General features: G+C 42.4%; 1 protein-coding gene across 1 annotated transcript in view; it reads right to left on the bottom strand.

Annotated features, from left to right (window-relative positions):
- CELSR1 (cadherin, EGF LAG seven-pass G-type receptor 1) overlaps positions 1-15839 on the bottom strand; it is a gene marked incomplete at its 5' end in the record, with an annotated part of 173166 nt that overhangs the window by 92018 nt on the left and 65309 nt on the right. The window contains one exon of the mRNA XM_010581081.1: positions 9776-10414. Within this exon, the coding sequence (XP_010579383.1) occupies positions 9776-10414 (639 nt within the window). The remainder of the gene's footprint in view (positions 1-9775; positions 10415-15839) is intronic.

The raw sequence follows: 15839 nt of genomic DNA, 5'->3' as shown, positions 1-15839 counted from the left end.
ATGCTCTGCACAACTGTATTGCAGAACTGTAATTATCTTGATGTTCAAGGCCAAGTGCCTCAGTCTGGTGCTCAACTGTCGAAACTTTCAATCACCATAACACAAAGAACAGACACACAAGAAACTACTTTATACTTTTTTCCTCCCAAACAGGACATCATCCTGATACTCTGATCTCTGCACCCAACCATTCTTCCTGCCACTTTCCTGTTGTTTATCTACTGACAAAAATAAAAATATCTAACTTGGGAATTATAAATATGTACAGAAGCCCAATATGTTTTTCATAATTCAGTCTTACTGAATTGCAAGGGGGCTTCCCAGTTTTGTTTCCCAGTATTGTATTTACAGCCAGGAGAAAAGGAGCCCTGTTACCTTGTTCCTTGGAAGTTAAACTTTTTTGTTTTGGAAGACCTAAAATATTTAATTCCTGGAATTTCTTTTTTTAGCCTTCACCTCTGATCTGCTGTGAACATTGTGAGGGGCTTTCCAGAACATGAGGCATATTGGAAAAAATACTATCTCATTATGAATTTATCTTCCCCACAAATAACTTGAAGGCAGGTTGCTTTTTTTTCTCCTCCTTTCTCCTGTCCTTTTTCTCCACCTGATTTGTTTTCAGTGAGAAAAAAACAACCAGGACACCTAGCCATTGGCAAAAAAACCCCACTTAAAGTGTAGTGTATTATATGGGCTATTTTGACACTTAGCAAATGTATGTTTGGGTGTATTAGAATGCATTTGTGTGGCTTAAAATTTTATCCAGCTAACCTTTCTGACATTAAACTGTGACAAAAAGCCCCAAGTCTTATGTTACACAAGGCTCAACTTGGCTAATTAATAAAAATGCAATTGTAAACTATGGTCACAGAGAAGTTGGCCATTGTTTGATAAACTGCTATTTAAAATATTTTAATTAAAACAAACCTCAGTGTGTGTAGTTTTTCTCAGATCAATGTTCTGCAATGCATATGTATGTTCACAATTATGACAGTGTGGGGGAATTTAGCTATGTCAGTGAGGAAGGGTTTTACATGTACTTATAAAATTATAATATCAAATAGCTCCACTTTGTGTAATTACGGTCCACTTTCCACTTTTTTTTTAGTTATACCAATGAAGGTAAGCAAATGCATTATAACAAAGATTTTCAAAAAGCCTGGGAGAACTGTGACTCCCATTTAGGTGTGGTAACAGAAATCCCATCAATATAAAGCCAGGAGTACAAGTCAAGAGCCTAAAAACTGCTGAAAATTGATGGAGCAAGGTCATTCAAGAACAAATATATGTACCACAGGTTAAAGACAATAAAAGAGATTTCAGATGCTAGAACAAAGGGAATCCTAAATCTAGACCGGTTCGTTGTTAACCAGAAAGCCAACAGGAAACCTGAGGTGCTCACTACATCTCTCTCTCCCGTTGAACACCACTAGCCAATAAGTTCATACTCATAGGACATTTTCTTGCCAAGAGGTGGGAGGAAGAGGTCAGGTGCCAGAGGTAGGCAGGTACCCATGCCAGACTAGCAGTTTGCCTTGCTTATGTAAAGCCAGCTGCCCGACAGCAAACATGAGCTTAGCTTGGCACGGCTTCAGGGTCAAATGTGTTATTCTTACATCAGGGATTTAACAAGATTTGACTTTAATGAAAGAGACTGAAGCCAATGTTAGCCACGGCAGGGGGGTTGGACTGGATGATCTTCAAAGGTCCCTTCCGACCCAAACCATCCTATGATTGTACCTGGCCATTAGGGCTCGATATTAACCACCTGCATTGTAGAAGAGCTGGGGCAGCACTTCTTCAACCGCTGCAACACTGCCACACCGCAGCGTGCGCTCGGACGCCTCTCATGTCTGCAAGCTCCTGGACTTGATACCATACAGCCCGCAGTTAAGAACCTACCTTCTCTCCATATTGTAACGTAATCTAACAGACATCAGTGGCATTAATAGCAAGTAGGTGTAAAAATGTAATTGTAAGCATGGAACCATCCTCAAAAAGGTGATCGCTCAAGTTCTCTGGATACTGAATTTTAGCTACATACTACTTGAAATTATCAACAACAGGAGAGAAAGTGTAAAATTATCAGTGATAAACTCTGCAGGTGACAAATGAGGGGAGTGGCTAAATGAAGAGAAGAACAGGTCGGCCATGCAGCCATCTTAAGGAGAAGGAAAAGAAGATAAGCTGTAATCAATAAGGAGGATATCCTAGACCCTGAACTGTTTGGATGAGCTGAATTCATAAGTATACTGGAGATGAATTGCTAAGGTAGCTTCTGAAGCCAGGGCTAAGTGATTACATGGGCGTGTGATCTGCTGCTTGCTTTTACAAAGCACCCATCGCACCACCCCTGGGGGAGCAGCCGGCACGAACAGAAGTCTTGTCAAACCATTCTAAAACTAATGAAAAAAACTAAACATGACATTTAAGTCTGTACCTAGGTTTCCACGTGACAGCAAAGGACTTTGATCAATGCAAGTATTTCCATGGGCAAGGAAGATAAGACACGAGGCTCCAGAAGAAGCATCTGAACCCCTGGCACTTGCAGCAGTTCAGCTGAATCAAAGATCATTCCACGTGCAGCATCTCGGGGAGGGGGGCAAGGGAGGGATTGTACATGACTGGGAAAACTTTTGAACTTTAAACAGTAGCTAGTCTATGGACATCAGGATGAGGATAATGCAATAAAACTCTTTGCTCGGATTTAGGAAAAGGCACAGCAGATTGATATGAAGGCTGCAGGCCATTTACATCATCTGAGAACTAAACTGTCAACAAAAACACCACAGCAATCCAATTAGAAAAGGCTTTTTGCATCCTGACAAGTGAGCACAGGTTGAAGATTAGCTGAAGGACATACCCTCCAGATAAAAATCCACCTATAGAAGTGGAAGACCTCTTCAGTGAGTCCTGTGAACCTGATACAAACTCCAGATTTGCAACATTCATCTCCTGTGACTTGGTGACATGGACAAGAATACAATCAACAGAAACATGATAATATTTAAAAGTTGAATAGACTTCAGCTTTTGACTGTGTTACATAAAAATGTAACTTTTCTCTGTTTTTATTGTTTCAGTTACCTTCTGAAGCAAGCAGTCATGCAGTTGCATTATCTGAGCCATAGCCTTAGGTCCAACCCAGACTCACTTGGGTCCAGTAATAAGGCTGCGGTGTGCTGGCCCCATCCCTGCATGGATTAACAGCGAGCCTTGCCACAAAAACAAGCAAGGACCCATTTTAACATGCACGATAAATCTCTTGAGTTAAACACAGCCGGTGAGTGGCTACGCAGGCTTCTGCTGAGAATCTGTGTCAGGAAAGAAATGTCTTTCATGGGGATCTCCCCCAGGTTTCCAGCCATGGGCAGCCCAGGAATGGCCCAGAGGAGCTGCCTCAGTTGCTCTGGACTTGCCACTGACGGCTTTTATGTGACCTGAGAGAGATGAAGATGCTGTGCCTCAGCTTCCCATCCCTTTGGTGAGGGGGACAGCACCCCCTTGCTCAAAGGGGTGTCTCGCAGGATTCCTTTGCTGTTAGTAACTTCTGCAGAGTCCACAGTGATCCTCAGATGAAAAGTGTTTTATACAGGTACAGCCTGTAATGATCTGAAGTCATAGTTCTCTGACAATATAGATGGACCAAAAGCAAGAATTTTGCCAGGTCATACCTCTAATCTGAATATCCAAAACTAGTACTTATTTTCAGGAATTCGTGACACAAAATGGACGTGGTGCTAAAAGGAGAGAAAGGAAAGTAAATATCACAATTGACTGCTGTGCTCTTCAAATGCAGCATGCACTGCCCAATAGCCAATGGAAGACTTATTATCCATGGCTAATTGCAAAGAATAGGTTGTATAGGTTCCTTATATGTTTAGATATTAAGTCAGCTCATGAGAGGACATCTGGGGTTCATTGCTTTTTGGCATGGGTAAATGCAATGGTCATATGGGGAAACTTCAAAGCACTGAGAGTAAGATTTATGAGAGGCTATGTCTCACGGTACATAGCTGAGTGGTGAAGATCATAAAAAGAGTAAATGATAGGCTTTTCCAGCTTTTGCACCAGTCATGCTCTGAAAAATGTTCGGAGGAGTTAAGCTCTGCTTCTGGACCGTCCACTGCACTGCTTACGGGGTCCTCACCAGACGCCCAAGCGCTGTGAGCCCTTGGGGGCTTGGAAGGGGCCACAGGCTGGGAAGAAACGGAGGTACCCGTCTGTACACAGCTGCTGCCAACCCCAGGGACACAGCTTGCCATGTCTACACCAATGGAGATGTCTGCTTGTTCATTAAAGGCAGAAGAGGGCTTTCCTCACAAAAATTTCATGCTGTTGAGACAGAGAAAGTTGAAGATTGATGGAAAAGACTGTGCTGGGACATCTGCGCAGAGAACACAACTAAGGAGTACTAACTGTAAGGAAGGATCTTACAAGTACATGATCATTTCTCTCTCCATCAGATGTTATCTCAGCTGGAGAGAGTGACAGGTCCACAGCAATCAAAGGGAAATTGTGTTGCAGTTATGAAGACTACAAAAATCAAAACAACAGCATGGCATAGCACTGCTGAAAAAGAAGAAAAATTTCTAGACCTCCGACATTATACAGACCTTCGCCAGGGTGGAACCACCCTACATAAGCTTTCTCACAGTACTGCCATACAGAAACTGCAAGGAAAGCCAACCAGGTATTCTCCTCTGAGGCACTGAGAAACAACCAAAGTTATTAAAAGACTGATAGTCAGCGCTCTTCCTCGACCTTTCCTGCATCCGAAATCAGCAGAAAAACGTCATAAAAAACTGCTAAGACTTTTTGCAAATGGGAACATATATAGCCTTTAAATTCTGAAAATAGTGCAAATCACCCAGCACCCTAATAACTGTAATTATATTTAAACTTTTGAAACTGAATATACTATTTTTTTCAGTATTAGACTTGCCTAGGCTGTTTTCATCTCTTTATTATATAAATGCACCTGGAATCCCATAGCATAACTTTGAAGACCTGGACTAAGGGACACTGTTAAGGCAGCAACGATGCAGAACATTTTAGTAACTTCACTGCGTTGCCTTAACATTTGAATGAGGTACCAGAGAAATGACCCATGAAGCTGTCCCATACCATGGACAATGTCCCTGCATTTAGGGGAGTGTTTGGGAACGACAGAACTTCTTATTTGGTGTTTTGTATTAAAGACAAACTTGGTCACAGCTGTTTGAAAGTGCCCTGTAAGGATAATCTTTTTTCAGGCTTGCTGTCACAAAACCATGGCCTTTCATAAGCTAAACAAGGAGTTAAAGATGCAGTAAGGAACCTGAAGGAATCAAATTAAGATTTGCTGTACAGGATTTGGCTGTTATACACCTGTGATCCCACCGCTCCAGTGGAGCTGCAGAAGTGTAACCAAGAGTGGAATTTCAGACCCTCTCGCCCAAGATAAAACACTCATTACGGCTACCCTGGCTGCCAGATTTCTCTACTTGAAAGCTGAAATTCTCCCAAATAAATCTCTCTGGCCTGAAAAATGAGAATCCAGTATCAGACCAAGCTGGGAAAATAGTATCTGAAGAATGGATATAAGTAAAGATAACGCAGAAGCAAATCTTAACATCTACTTTTACTGCTGTATGTTTGCAAAAGCCAAACACTGAGAACTTACTAAACACTATCCATAGGGACTTCTGGCACGATGCTATGAAAACAGCTATAATTACCTTCTCATGACACAAAGCCAGAATTCACAGCAGCCACATTAGATGTCATGATTCCTCATGTCAATATGGTATCACAAAAATAAATCAGGAGGAAAAAAGTATAACACGTAAAAGATCTCTAATTGCTGTATTTGATTACTAGAAGATTTACAACCACTTAAGATTTCTCCCCTCTCTGAAGTGAAATCCAAGGAGAGATGCAGAGGATATGGGAAATTCTCTGACTATCTTTTTCCCTAGAAACTGCTCCTTGCTAGGGCATACGTAGCAAAGGAGGCAGAGAGAATGCCATATGCTAAGGAGAACTGTGGGAACATTAAATCTCTTCCTTATTTCAGGGGTTGGGTTTTTTTTTCCCCATCGGAGTGCTTTTGTTCTGTGCCAATTAAACTCCACTTTTCTGGGAGCACGACCGTCAAGGAGAACGGCCGTGGCGGCTGCTGAGCAGGACTGCGGGCATCGAACTGCGGCAAGAGCTGCGATGGCAGGAGGCACCCACTCACGGCAGGGCAGGAGTTGTGGGAATTCACACCCAAAAAGGTGGTGACTTATGGCCGCAGTGGTATGCTCTTTAGGAGGCACCAGGATGGGGCTGGAAGTACAGCTCATTCAGGAACCGCTGTGGCAACCATGCCTCCAAAACCAGTGTGGATGACATGATGCATTTGCTCTTCAGGGGTTTGGCCCTGGGGAGTACAGATAATTCCACCTCTGTCCAAGCCTTCACCTACAGTTCATCTCAGCTGCTTCTGCAGTGCTCATACAGGAAATAAAGCTGGAAAAATTACACAAGTTTTCCACAGTGTTCAAGTTCATTAAATGGTTTGCTTAACTTAAATTGCATCCTCTAACCCTTTAGCCATGCACATAACTCCCTGCCATCAATGGCACAATTTTTAGCGTGTACATTGTTCACTCCTCTACAATAATTTGTAGATAAAGAAGTTAAAGGGGTCACTATTCTGAAAAAACATGATTAAAAATATATGTCCTTCTTCACTCACCTCCTTACGTCACGGGAAGTGAAGCTAATTCCAAATCACCTCAAACTAGCCAGTTATCAGGTTTCAGAAATATCTTGTGGAAGCTCAGTTTACCTTTGTGCCCGTAACAGAAGACTCCTGAAGACAGAGAAACTTTCATCATGTATAAATGACTAACAATTACATCAAAACAAATGGAGGGCTTCAAAGCAGGGTGGAAAAATGGGGGGAAACTCCATCTGATTAAGATAGGACATAATTATCTTCTACAGGAAATAAACACTATATTTTTAACAGGTGACCACTCAGATAGATTCAGTACAGGGTTATGATTGTGTAGTGATTTTTCATCAAGTTGCAGCCTATCTCCCCAGAGAGATGACAGATCTTAGTATTTTCTTGTAATTATTTTTCTATGTAGGCTCTTAATGGGAAATGGAAACATGAGAGCTCCCAGAGCAGGCTGCATTTCATTGACTATTACCATTCATATTTCACCTTTTACAATTCAAAGATTTGTAAATACCTCATACTGGTATACTACTACACTGAGTTAATACCATGGTAACATTTCAGTAATACCAGAATCTCCCAACTTCCAGCCTTAGCAGTTCTGTGAGCCAATACACACTGCTGCTATTGAAACCACCCTATGCTGCTTAAATACTAAATAGATATAAAATCTGGATCGTTGCAAACAATAAATATTTATATACAAGTGGAAAACACAGTATTATGATTAACAGATATAAACTGAACTTGCAAATGGATATGAACATATTTGAAGAAAGGACAAAAATCATAGGTAAATTAACAGTTCTTAAAGGAGATTGGGGCAAGATTCAATAATACACCTTCATAAAATATTTCTGGTAATAGATTACTTGTTGATAACATTTTCCACCTCGTTCTGTAAAGAGGATGAAAATCAACCAACTAATGATCACCATATGTGGGTCAGTGTGTCAGGTTTGATGGAAAAACCATTGTCATGCAACATGGAGCCTAAAGGCATTCATGTAACACAAACCAACCACAGAGTAGATATGAAATTTCTACTGCATTCATTCAGCAATAGAACAGAAATATTCAATAATATTTGTATCAATTTACAGGATAAGGGATTCCAGAGCCCTCTTGATCATGGCTGGGGTTGTTTTTCCCTGGCCAACCTGACTGCAATCACGACCCGAGCTGCCCTTCCAAAGAATAAAGTGTTTCACTGAAGCGTAGTTAACTCTGAAACCTAAAGATGGCAAGGCTATAAGCAATGCTCACTCCTTAACTTCTGATCACTTTAATATCCTGGCAGCGGGACAGTTAATTTTTAACTCAACAACTATGCACTGGAAATACAGTTACAGATCAAATCTTTCTTTGTGTATGAATACTATTGTGCCTCTCCTCTAAATATGTACCATGTCTGTTCTGACTACAGTGTTAATTATTGAATATGTTCATCAATTATTAATATAAGATTATTCTCTTTAATTTTTAAAGTATATTTAGCCTTTTTTTCGAAAGATTTCTAGCAAGAGACCCTGAAAATGTGATGTAGGAATGCATGTCATTCCAAAACGTAAGACATGGATGAATTAACTCTATTTATATGCATATCTTTGTTTAATGAAACTTGCTATTTCTAACCATTCTGATTTACACTATAATAGTACATAAACATGTTAAATGAAATCAACTGGTCATACAGCCTACTTTGTGATGCCCAATGCTGCACGTATTTTGCATTAGCTGTATGTAATGGATAATGGAATTATAATGTATTTCATTGTGGAAGTCATTCATGAGAAGCCTGGCAGGAAAATCACTCCCCAACAAAAACCAAACATCCCAACCACCTCACAGCTCTATTCAGGGTTTCACTGGTCGGGCAAAAAATTTGTCGCATCTCCTTAGGAAGATCCTGCTGCTCTAACCCCCGCTCTGATCTCAGAGAGCATCTCCTGTCCCCCCTGGCTGGGGAAAGCCCAGTTCACTTGCTGCTGCCACATCCCCGCTCACTGACTCCTGGCTCCTTCCACTGTCACGTTTTTAATTGCAGCCCTGAGCCAAAAGCCACAGAAAGTGAAGGAAAACCCTTCCACCTGGAGGGCTGGATCCAGCCCAGTAGGCATACACATCAACTAGATTTTTTTTACATGGAGACTTAAATAATTTATGTTTTCAATTTTTTATAACTTCAGCAGTGAGAGGCAGCATTGGGAACAGCCCCCTCTGCTTCACCCCTCACTTGCAGGGGTCACAGCAGACATTGCTGAGCCGTCAGCGTAAATTACAGCCGGCAGCACATCAGTGCAGAACGCTTAAATGTGTGTGCAATTTCAAGTACATAAATAATCCCACTGACTTTACTGAAGCACCAGAAAACATTTGGCTAATATTCTTTCATAACTTCTTAGGAGTATTTGAGAAGCAGCACTTTGATCTTTATTAGTTGTCAAGTCCATGATGAGGCAAAGTATATTCCTCAGCAGGCTGCTGGAGACAGGCCTGGAAGCAGCTACGTCCTTCTGGAGTTTATCTGGACGTTTACAAACTGGAGCTGACTTGCAGTATTTCCCATAGAAGCAAATTATTGCAGTTTCTTGGGACCACGAACCATCCTCGTGCTCTGGGCTTGCTGGCGACCTCCTACTGAGGCTGCGTACCCCCACTACACCCTGCTATGAGGGGACTGCTCGGGGGCTAGGAAGGCGTTAACGGGCAAAACCACGAACCAGGGGATGTCCCCCACCTTCTTCCTTCCAGACAGAAGAAATATGTTTTCGTAAAGCATTTTGAGCAGGAATTCACACAATGCAAATTGCTTCGGCAGCTGTTGGGCCCCCTGCATGACCTGGAGCGAGGCACGGTTCCTACCACCACGCATGCACAGAGAAATGGGACTTACCCGAAGTGTCGTGTGACACTCACAAGCCTTCTCTTGACCAGAAAGCAGCGCCAGGAGTTTTTCTCCCTTTGACTAAGAATGTCAGCAATTTCAGCTTGACACAGAGCCGGCCTGGCTGATGGTCTAACACAGAAATCAAGGGACAAAGATAAGATAAACACATACCGGTGTAGTCCTCGTAGCATTCACAAGTGTAGCCCCCTTCTCGGCTCCGGCACAGCCCGTTGCTCCCACAAGGGTTGGAGTAGCAGAGGTCAATCTCCGTCTCGCAGTAGTCGCCCGTGAAACCCGGGGGGCATCGGCACCGCAGCCCGTTGATGGGGTGGATGGGGCGGAACAGGACGGTGTTGGAGCTGATGAACGGGGCCGAGCTGTCGAACTTCAGGACGGAGACGCACTTCATGTAGTTCTCACAGGGCTCGCGCAAGCAGATGTTGTCGTCAAAGGGCAGCACCCTCTGCGTGGAAATCATGGTCAGCAGGGTCCTGTTGAGGTAGATCTGCTCCTGCAGGTCCTCAGAGGGGAAGAACTTGTTTCGAATGCCACCAGGGAGCAAAGCCGAGAAGGTCACATTCAGGATATTGGAGCTGACGTCCGTGTCATTTTGGATGTTGAAAACGAAGATGCTGTCCTTGGCGGTGGAGAGCACTGTTGCCACCCCCTCCACAAACAGGGACAGGAGGGGAGAAAGGAACCTCTCCTGGGACATGTTCTCCAGCCGCACCGTGATGCTGTTTGTGAGCATGTCGTCCGTGATGATGGTGACACGCAGGGTACAGACTGCCGTGACGCTGTGGACACCATCTGAAGGGAAGAGAGAAAGATAACAGAGATGTCAGAGAGCAGGCTTCAACCTATGGACAAGGAGGATCCTGCAGACCTGCAAGGCATTTCAGGGCATCGGGATGGGAGGGGGGAATGTATCCACCTTCTGCAGTGATTACCAATGCCTTTCCTCAGGAAAACAAAATAAAATCTCTTAAGGATTGCAACTCAAAGGACTAGAGACATCTCAAAGAGCCCAGAACACCTGGAGAACATCCCAGGCAAACAACTGGCAAGGGCTCGTGAGCAGACAGACAGCCTGAGAGCCCCAGGATGGCCAAGGGGAAGCCAAGGGGAAGGGGCCTCTCGTGATAGCAACTGAATGGATCCTCATACAAGTCACTGCTAGTCTACAACCGGTGCTGGGAAGTTGTCTCTTTTCACAGCACAACACCAAAATTATCTTCTCCGGGCGTGGTCTCAGGCTTAAAGAGCCAGAACTGTGCACAGACAGAGAACTGTGACCAGAGCTCTAGGTAAAAGTCACCTAAGGAAACAAGTCTTCACATTTGAACACCTGAACTTCTTCATTCTTCACACCTAAATTCTTCAAAATACTTTATGAAAATTAGAAAAAAAACCCAAATAAAATACTCCTGCAGTGAAAAGCAGGCATTTAAAAACTCTTCCATTTTATCCTTCCTTTAAAGCATTTCTGATATTGCTGTAGATGTTCTGCAATAAAACCCTTAACTATATAAATATAACACTAATACCTGACACTGGACTGAGAGATGCTACTGTAAATCTCAGTACACCCTGAGGCTTATAGTAGTGCTGTGAATGTACAAACTCTAGAGCATTCTATCATTATGGAACATAATTATGACACAGTGAGTGCTATAATTAATCCAAATTCAATGCGAGCATGGAATGGGAAGTTGCGTCATCACTGAAACCAAACTACTTAGTTTAATTCTGCCTCCTTGCTGACATTAAGGACTCATTAAAATACAGATCGCATTACAGAAAATATGGTTAGTATTACAGCAGCATCTAGAAATCCCAGGAGAGATCAAGACTGGTTTCTGATAGGAAATGTTCCTTCTCAAAGATCTCATAGTGTAAATAAACAACCAGAAATGGGGGTGAGTTCATCTCATGAGAGAGATGATCTGGTTTGAGCGGCCAATACCAGGCCCACAGTGGGATTAAGAACTGAATCCAGTTCCCCTAGGTCCCAGTTCAGTGCCATAGTCTTGGCCCAAAGTATCCCACAAATAATCATAAGTAACCTGCTATTACATTTATTTCAATTAAACCATATGGTATGCGTGGAAATAGATTTTGAATCACATCAATGTAAAATCACAGCAGAAACTGCATTTGAATCAGTGTGAGATCAAAATGCTAATAGATTGCTAAAGGTCATTTTCCTAAGGTTTATTATCTCAAAGTATAAGTTTATGACCCATTATAGTCTCTTATATAAGATCTTTCAAGAACAGAAAAATCAGTATGGCTCCCTTCCTATTCACTGTCACCTCTACACCTCAAGTGCTGTTTTGTTTTAAAAAGAAATGCATTTTGATGATTTTTCCTCCAATAATATAGTAGCAATTTAGTAAATTACAGCAGCATAATTAACCAAATGGCTTTTGACTCCCTCCTCCTGATCAGGTTGTCAGTAAAAGCTCAGCTGTTGACTTTTTTCCACACTGAAGCAGCTTTTAGGCAAACAGAAAAATCTTTTCTCCTGTGTGCTACTTTACTACTGCCTAGCTAAAACCAAACAGTCGGAAGTCGTCATTACTTGGAGTGATCTGTTTGATGTGCTCCTCACAGACGCTCACGGACCAGCTTTCACTTTCTCCCAAGTCTGCAGAAATCTTTATCTCCTCTTCCTCAGACTCATTCTAGAAACATGTAGTTTCAGCCTCCATTGAGACCCAAAGCAACCTTTAAAAATGACTGGTAGCCAAAATCCTCATTGCAACCTCCTCCTCCTGTGCAGTCTGTGCATTTCTGGCCAACAGACAATACAGGATACACTGTATTTTCATAAATGACATCCTCAGACTAGTTTACCCACTTCTGTCAACTGCACAGCTCATTCCCCTGAAAGGCCAGAAGCAGAACAAACTATTCAGTTTTTTTTTCCTAAGCAATTGACATTTGCCTGCCTGTCCCATCGGGTGCCTTAACTATTTTGCTATTTGTTGCACAATATGCTACAGAAGTTCTCTCATACCAGCAAGAACGCTGGACAATGGGTCCTTTTCTTAAGAAAACACTATGATCTATAGCCCATGGTATGTATAGTAAGAAGACAAAATACGATCCACTGTCTGACAACGCACTAGAGTCTACAAACTGTCATAATCAATATCGACTGTCACAATATGCAAGAGCTTCCCAGCATTCACAACAGCTATTCTGACACAGTTAATAAATCACTGGAAAAAGCCCGGTGTCAGATACCACACAGCCTCCTTGTTCCGCAGGCAGCACAAAAGAAAACCGGGCACAGACGTATAGCTGCAAAATGAAGTTGTGTTTTAAAAGCCAATTCGGCTTTGTGCAGCCCTGTTGCAGAGCATTAAAATAAAAAGGGAGTAAAAAGGAGCTGAGCATGTGTACTATAGGCAACAAAAGAGCGGCACGGCTATACAGCCGGCTGGACAAGCGCCTCTTTCATATCACCAGTGAGTCTGAAAGCAGCATCATGGGATCTGACCATCTATTCATTCAGAAATTCATGGAAAGTTGAAACAATCTGTGGTTTTATGGGACCAAATTAGTATCTATTCTACTTTCAACAGACAACATTCGCTTTGAGGGCTGGAACAAGTGCAATAAAGAAAGTGGAAATTTTGTCCTCATCTTTATTGGGAATTGAATTAAGCCCTAAATACACAATAATATATGTGTTTTGAGATTCACAAGTGAAATACTCCATGGAAGTTTCAAATGTTTACTGCCAGAAATGTCAGAAAAATAATATTAGGAAGTAGTATTTTATGGAGTGGTAATACTTTATGGCCTTTCACTGTCTGACATGCCTACCATACGCAGCTATCCGACATACACGCACAACCAATCTGTTATTCTACTAACAAAGCTCTAACAATGTGATTTTTTCAAAGTTCTTATGATAAAGCTGTAAAAAAGCCCTGTCATGTTTTGGCAGATGCAAGATGGCCTCAGTCAGGGGTGTGAAACACCCTTCAAGTGATGCTACACAGGAGAAACTCTGGCTACACTTTACTCTTTGGAGCAGACCTTCGCACAGATGAACATATACACATATGCAAGGCTTAGCTGTCACCAGTTCTCACAGCCGTCATCTGCTTGGCCTCAACAAACTAACTGGATGCAGTTGTCTTCCTGAAGGAGCTCTAAACACACAGGTCGTGCTGGCAGCTGGGACGCGTGGGCATCCTGCTAAGAGTGGTTTGAGCAGACAGCCTGGATCTTAGCAGCCCAAGCCACTGCCACCCAGACAGCCTGAGAAAAGGGAAACACAGGACCAACCAAGGACGATGACAAGATTCAACCTGTCCTTTGGCGGGCTTAGGTCCTAAAACCCTTGTACCAATGGCTTTTGTCACTCTGCCCTCGAGTTTCTCTTCTGTAAAGTGGGGATAATGGCACTTACATGCACACTGTGAAGTAGTGGGTGCAGATGATGAAATGCTGAGATACTGGGGTAATGAAGGCAACATAATGTCGTGGTTTACCCCCAGCCAGCAACTAAGCACCATGCAGCCGCTCACTCACTCCCCCCCCATCCAGTGGGATGGGGGAGAAAATCGGGAAAAGAAGTAAAACTCCTGGGTTGAGATAAGAACGGTTTAATAGAACAGAAAAGAAGAAACTAATAATGATAATGATAACACTAATAAAATGACAACAGCAATAATGAAAGGATTGCAATGTACAAATGATGCACAGGGCAATTGCTCACCACCCGCCGACCAACACCCAGCCAGTCCCCGAGCGGCGATTCCCTGCCCCCCACTTCCCAGTTCCTATACTGGATGGGACGTCCCATGGTATGGAGTACACTGTTGGCCAGTTTGGGTCAGGTGCCCTGGCTGGGCATGAGAAGCTGAAAAATCCTTGACTCTAGTCTAAACACTACTGAGCAACAACTGAAAACATCAGTGTTATCAACATTCTTCACATACTGAACTCAAAACACAGCACTGTACCAGCTACTAGGAAGACAGTTAACTATATCCCAGCTGAAACCAGGACACATAAATACCCTAAACAAATCATAAATCGTTCTTTCAAAAGCTGCTGCAGCAAAGTTTATCAAAAACAAGATGGAAAGATTAAAATAAAAGACTCTTAGCGTCTCACCCATCAGTGAATGGACAAAGAGGATTCTGGGCGGCTAGGTGGCTGCACAGGAGAAGGTGTTCATTACAAATGCAGTCCCTGCACCCTGAATTTATATCCTGGCAATACTATTTTATGTATACTTTCTACAAAAGAAAACTCCAGAAGGTGGAAATCAAAGCAGACTGTTGTCTTTTGTGTCATTGTCATTGCTGAATAGGCTTCTTAAAAGCAGAATTACTCACCTTCATCCTTCATCAAACTAATGAAAAGATTTAATAGCAACCACATACCCTGACGCATTACAAAGAAAAGAGAAGACAGTAAGGCTGACAAAAGCTTGAACCTCTCTAAAATACACGAATAACTAAGAATTGATTAAATAGTCATTGTTTCATGATTACCTTTACTTTACAACAAACCTAATCAAATCTGAGACTGTAATCTCAGCTTTCTATCTTCTGGCAGTCCATAAACCAAAGAATTTTATTATCTAGAAATGTAAACACAGCAAAGTTTAACTGAAATGCATATTTGGCAATGGCAGCATCTGGCCAGAAAAGTTCTTTTGTTTGTTTTTTAAGTTGGCAGAAACGAAATAATTAACACTTTTTTGGCTTATTGTATACAAAGGTCTCAGGGCTAATTATGAAAGCTGCCTATTTTATATAAATACTTTAGCATCAGAGCTTTCTTTCATAGATATCCCAACCCAAATCTATTCTAATTCTGCTTTATAACACATCTGGAAATAACAGATGTCAGAGTTTACGACAGCCATGCAAAGTCCTTGGCTAGCAACACGTAGAATAAGGACATTTCATAGGTTCAAATAACCTCTTGCTCTTCCCAGCACGTAAGACGCAGGCATGCCCACAGGTAGCAGCCATCACTTGGTAACACGCCTTGGAATGATCCAACCTCCATCCCCCACTGCTTCCAGCCATGTCTTTACATACGAGAGTCAATACACACCTAGTCCAGTACTAAGCCTTGAATTACTGATGAGGATGACATACTTTTAGCATCCTCTGCACTGCTAGGACGGCAGTAGCATGTAAGTAGCAGCAGCTCGCAGAAATGGAGACTGCAGGCAATACTTGGCTGCCTGAGCAGA

The sequence above is a fragment of the Haliaeetus leucocephalus genome, unplaced genomic scaffold (genome assembly GCF_000737465.1).
Source record: "Haliaeetus leucocephalus isolate CR32 unplaced genomic scaffold, Haliaeetus_leucocephalus-4.0 Scaffold751, whole genome shotgun sequence".
NCBI classification, from domain to species: Eukaryota; Metazoa; Chordata; class Aves; order Accipitriformes; family Accipitridae; genus Haliaeetus; species Haliaeetus leucocephalus.
Note: the sequence above shows the minus strand (reverse complement) of the source record. Positions and strands in the feature narration are given on the sequence as shown.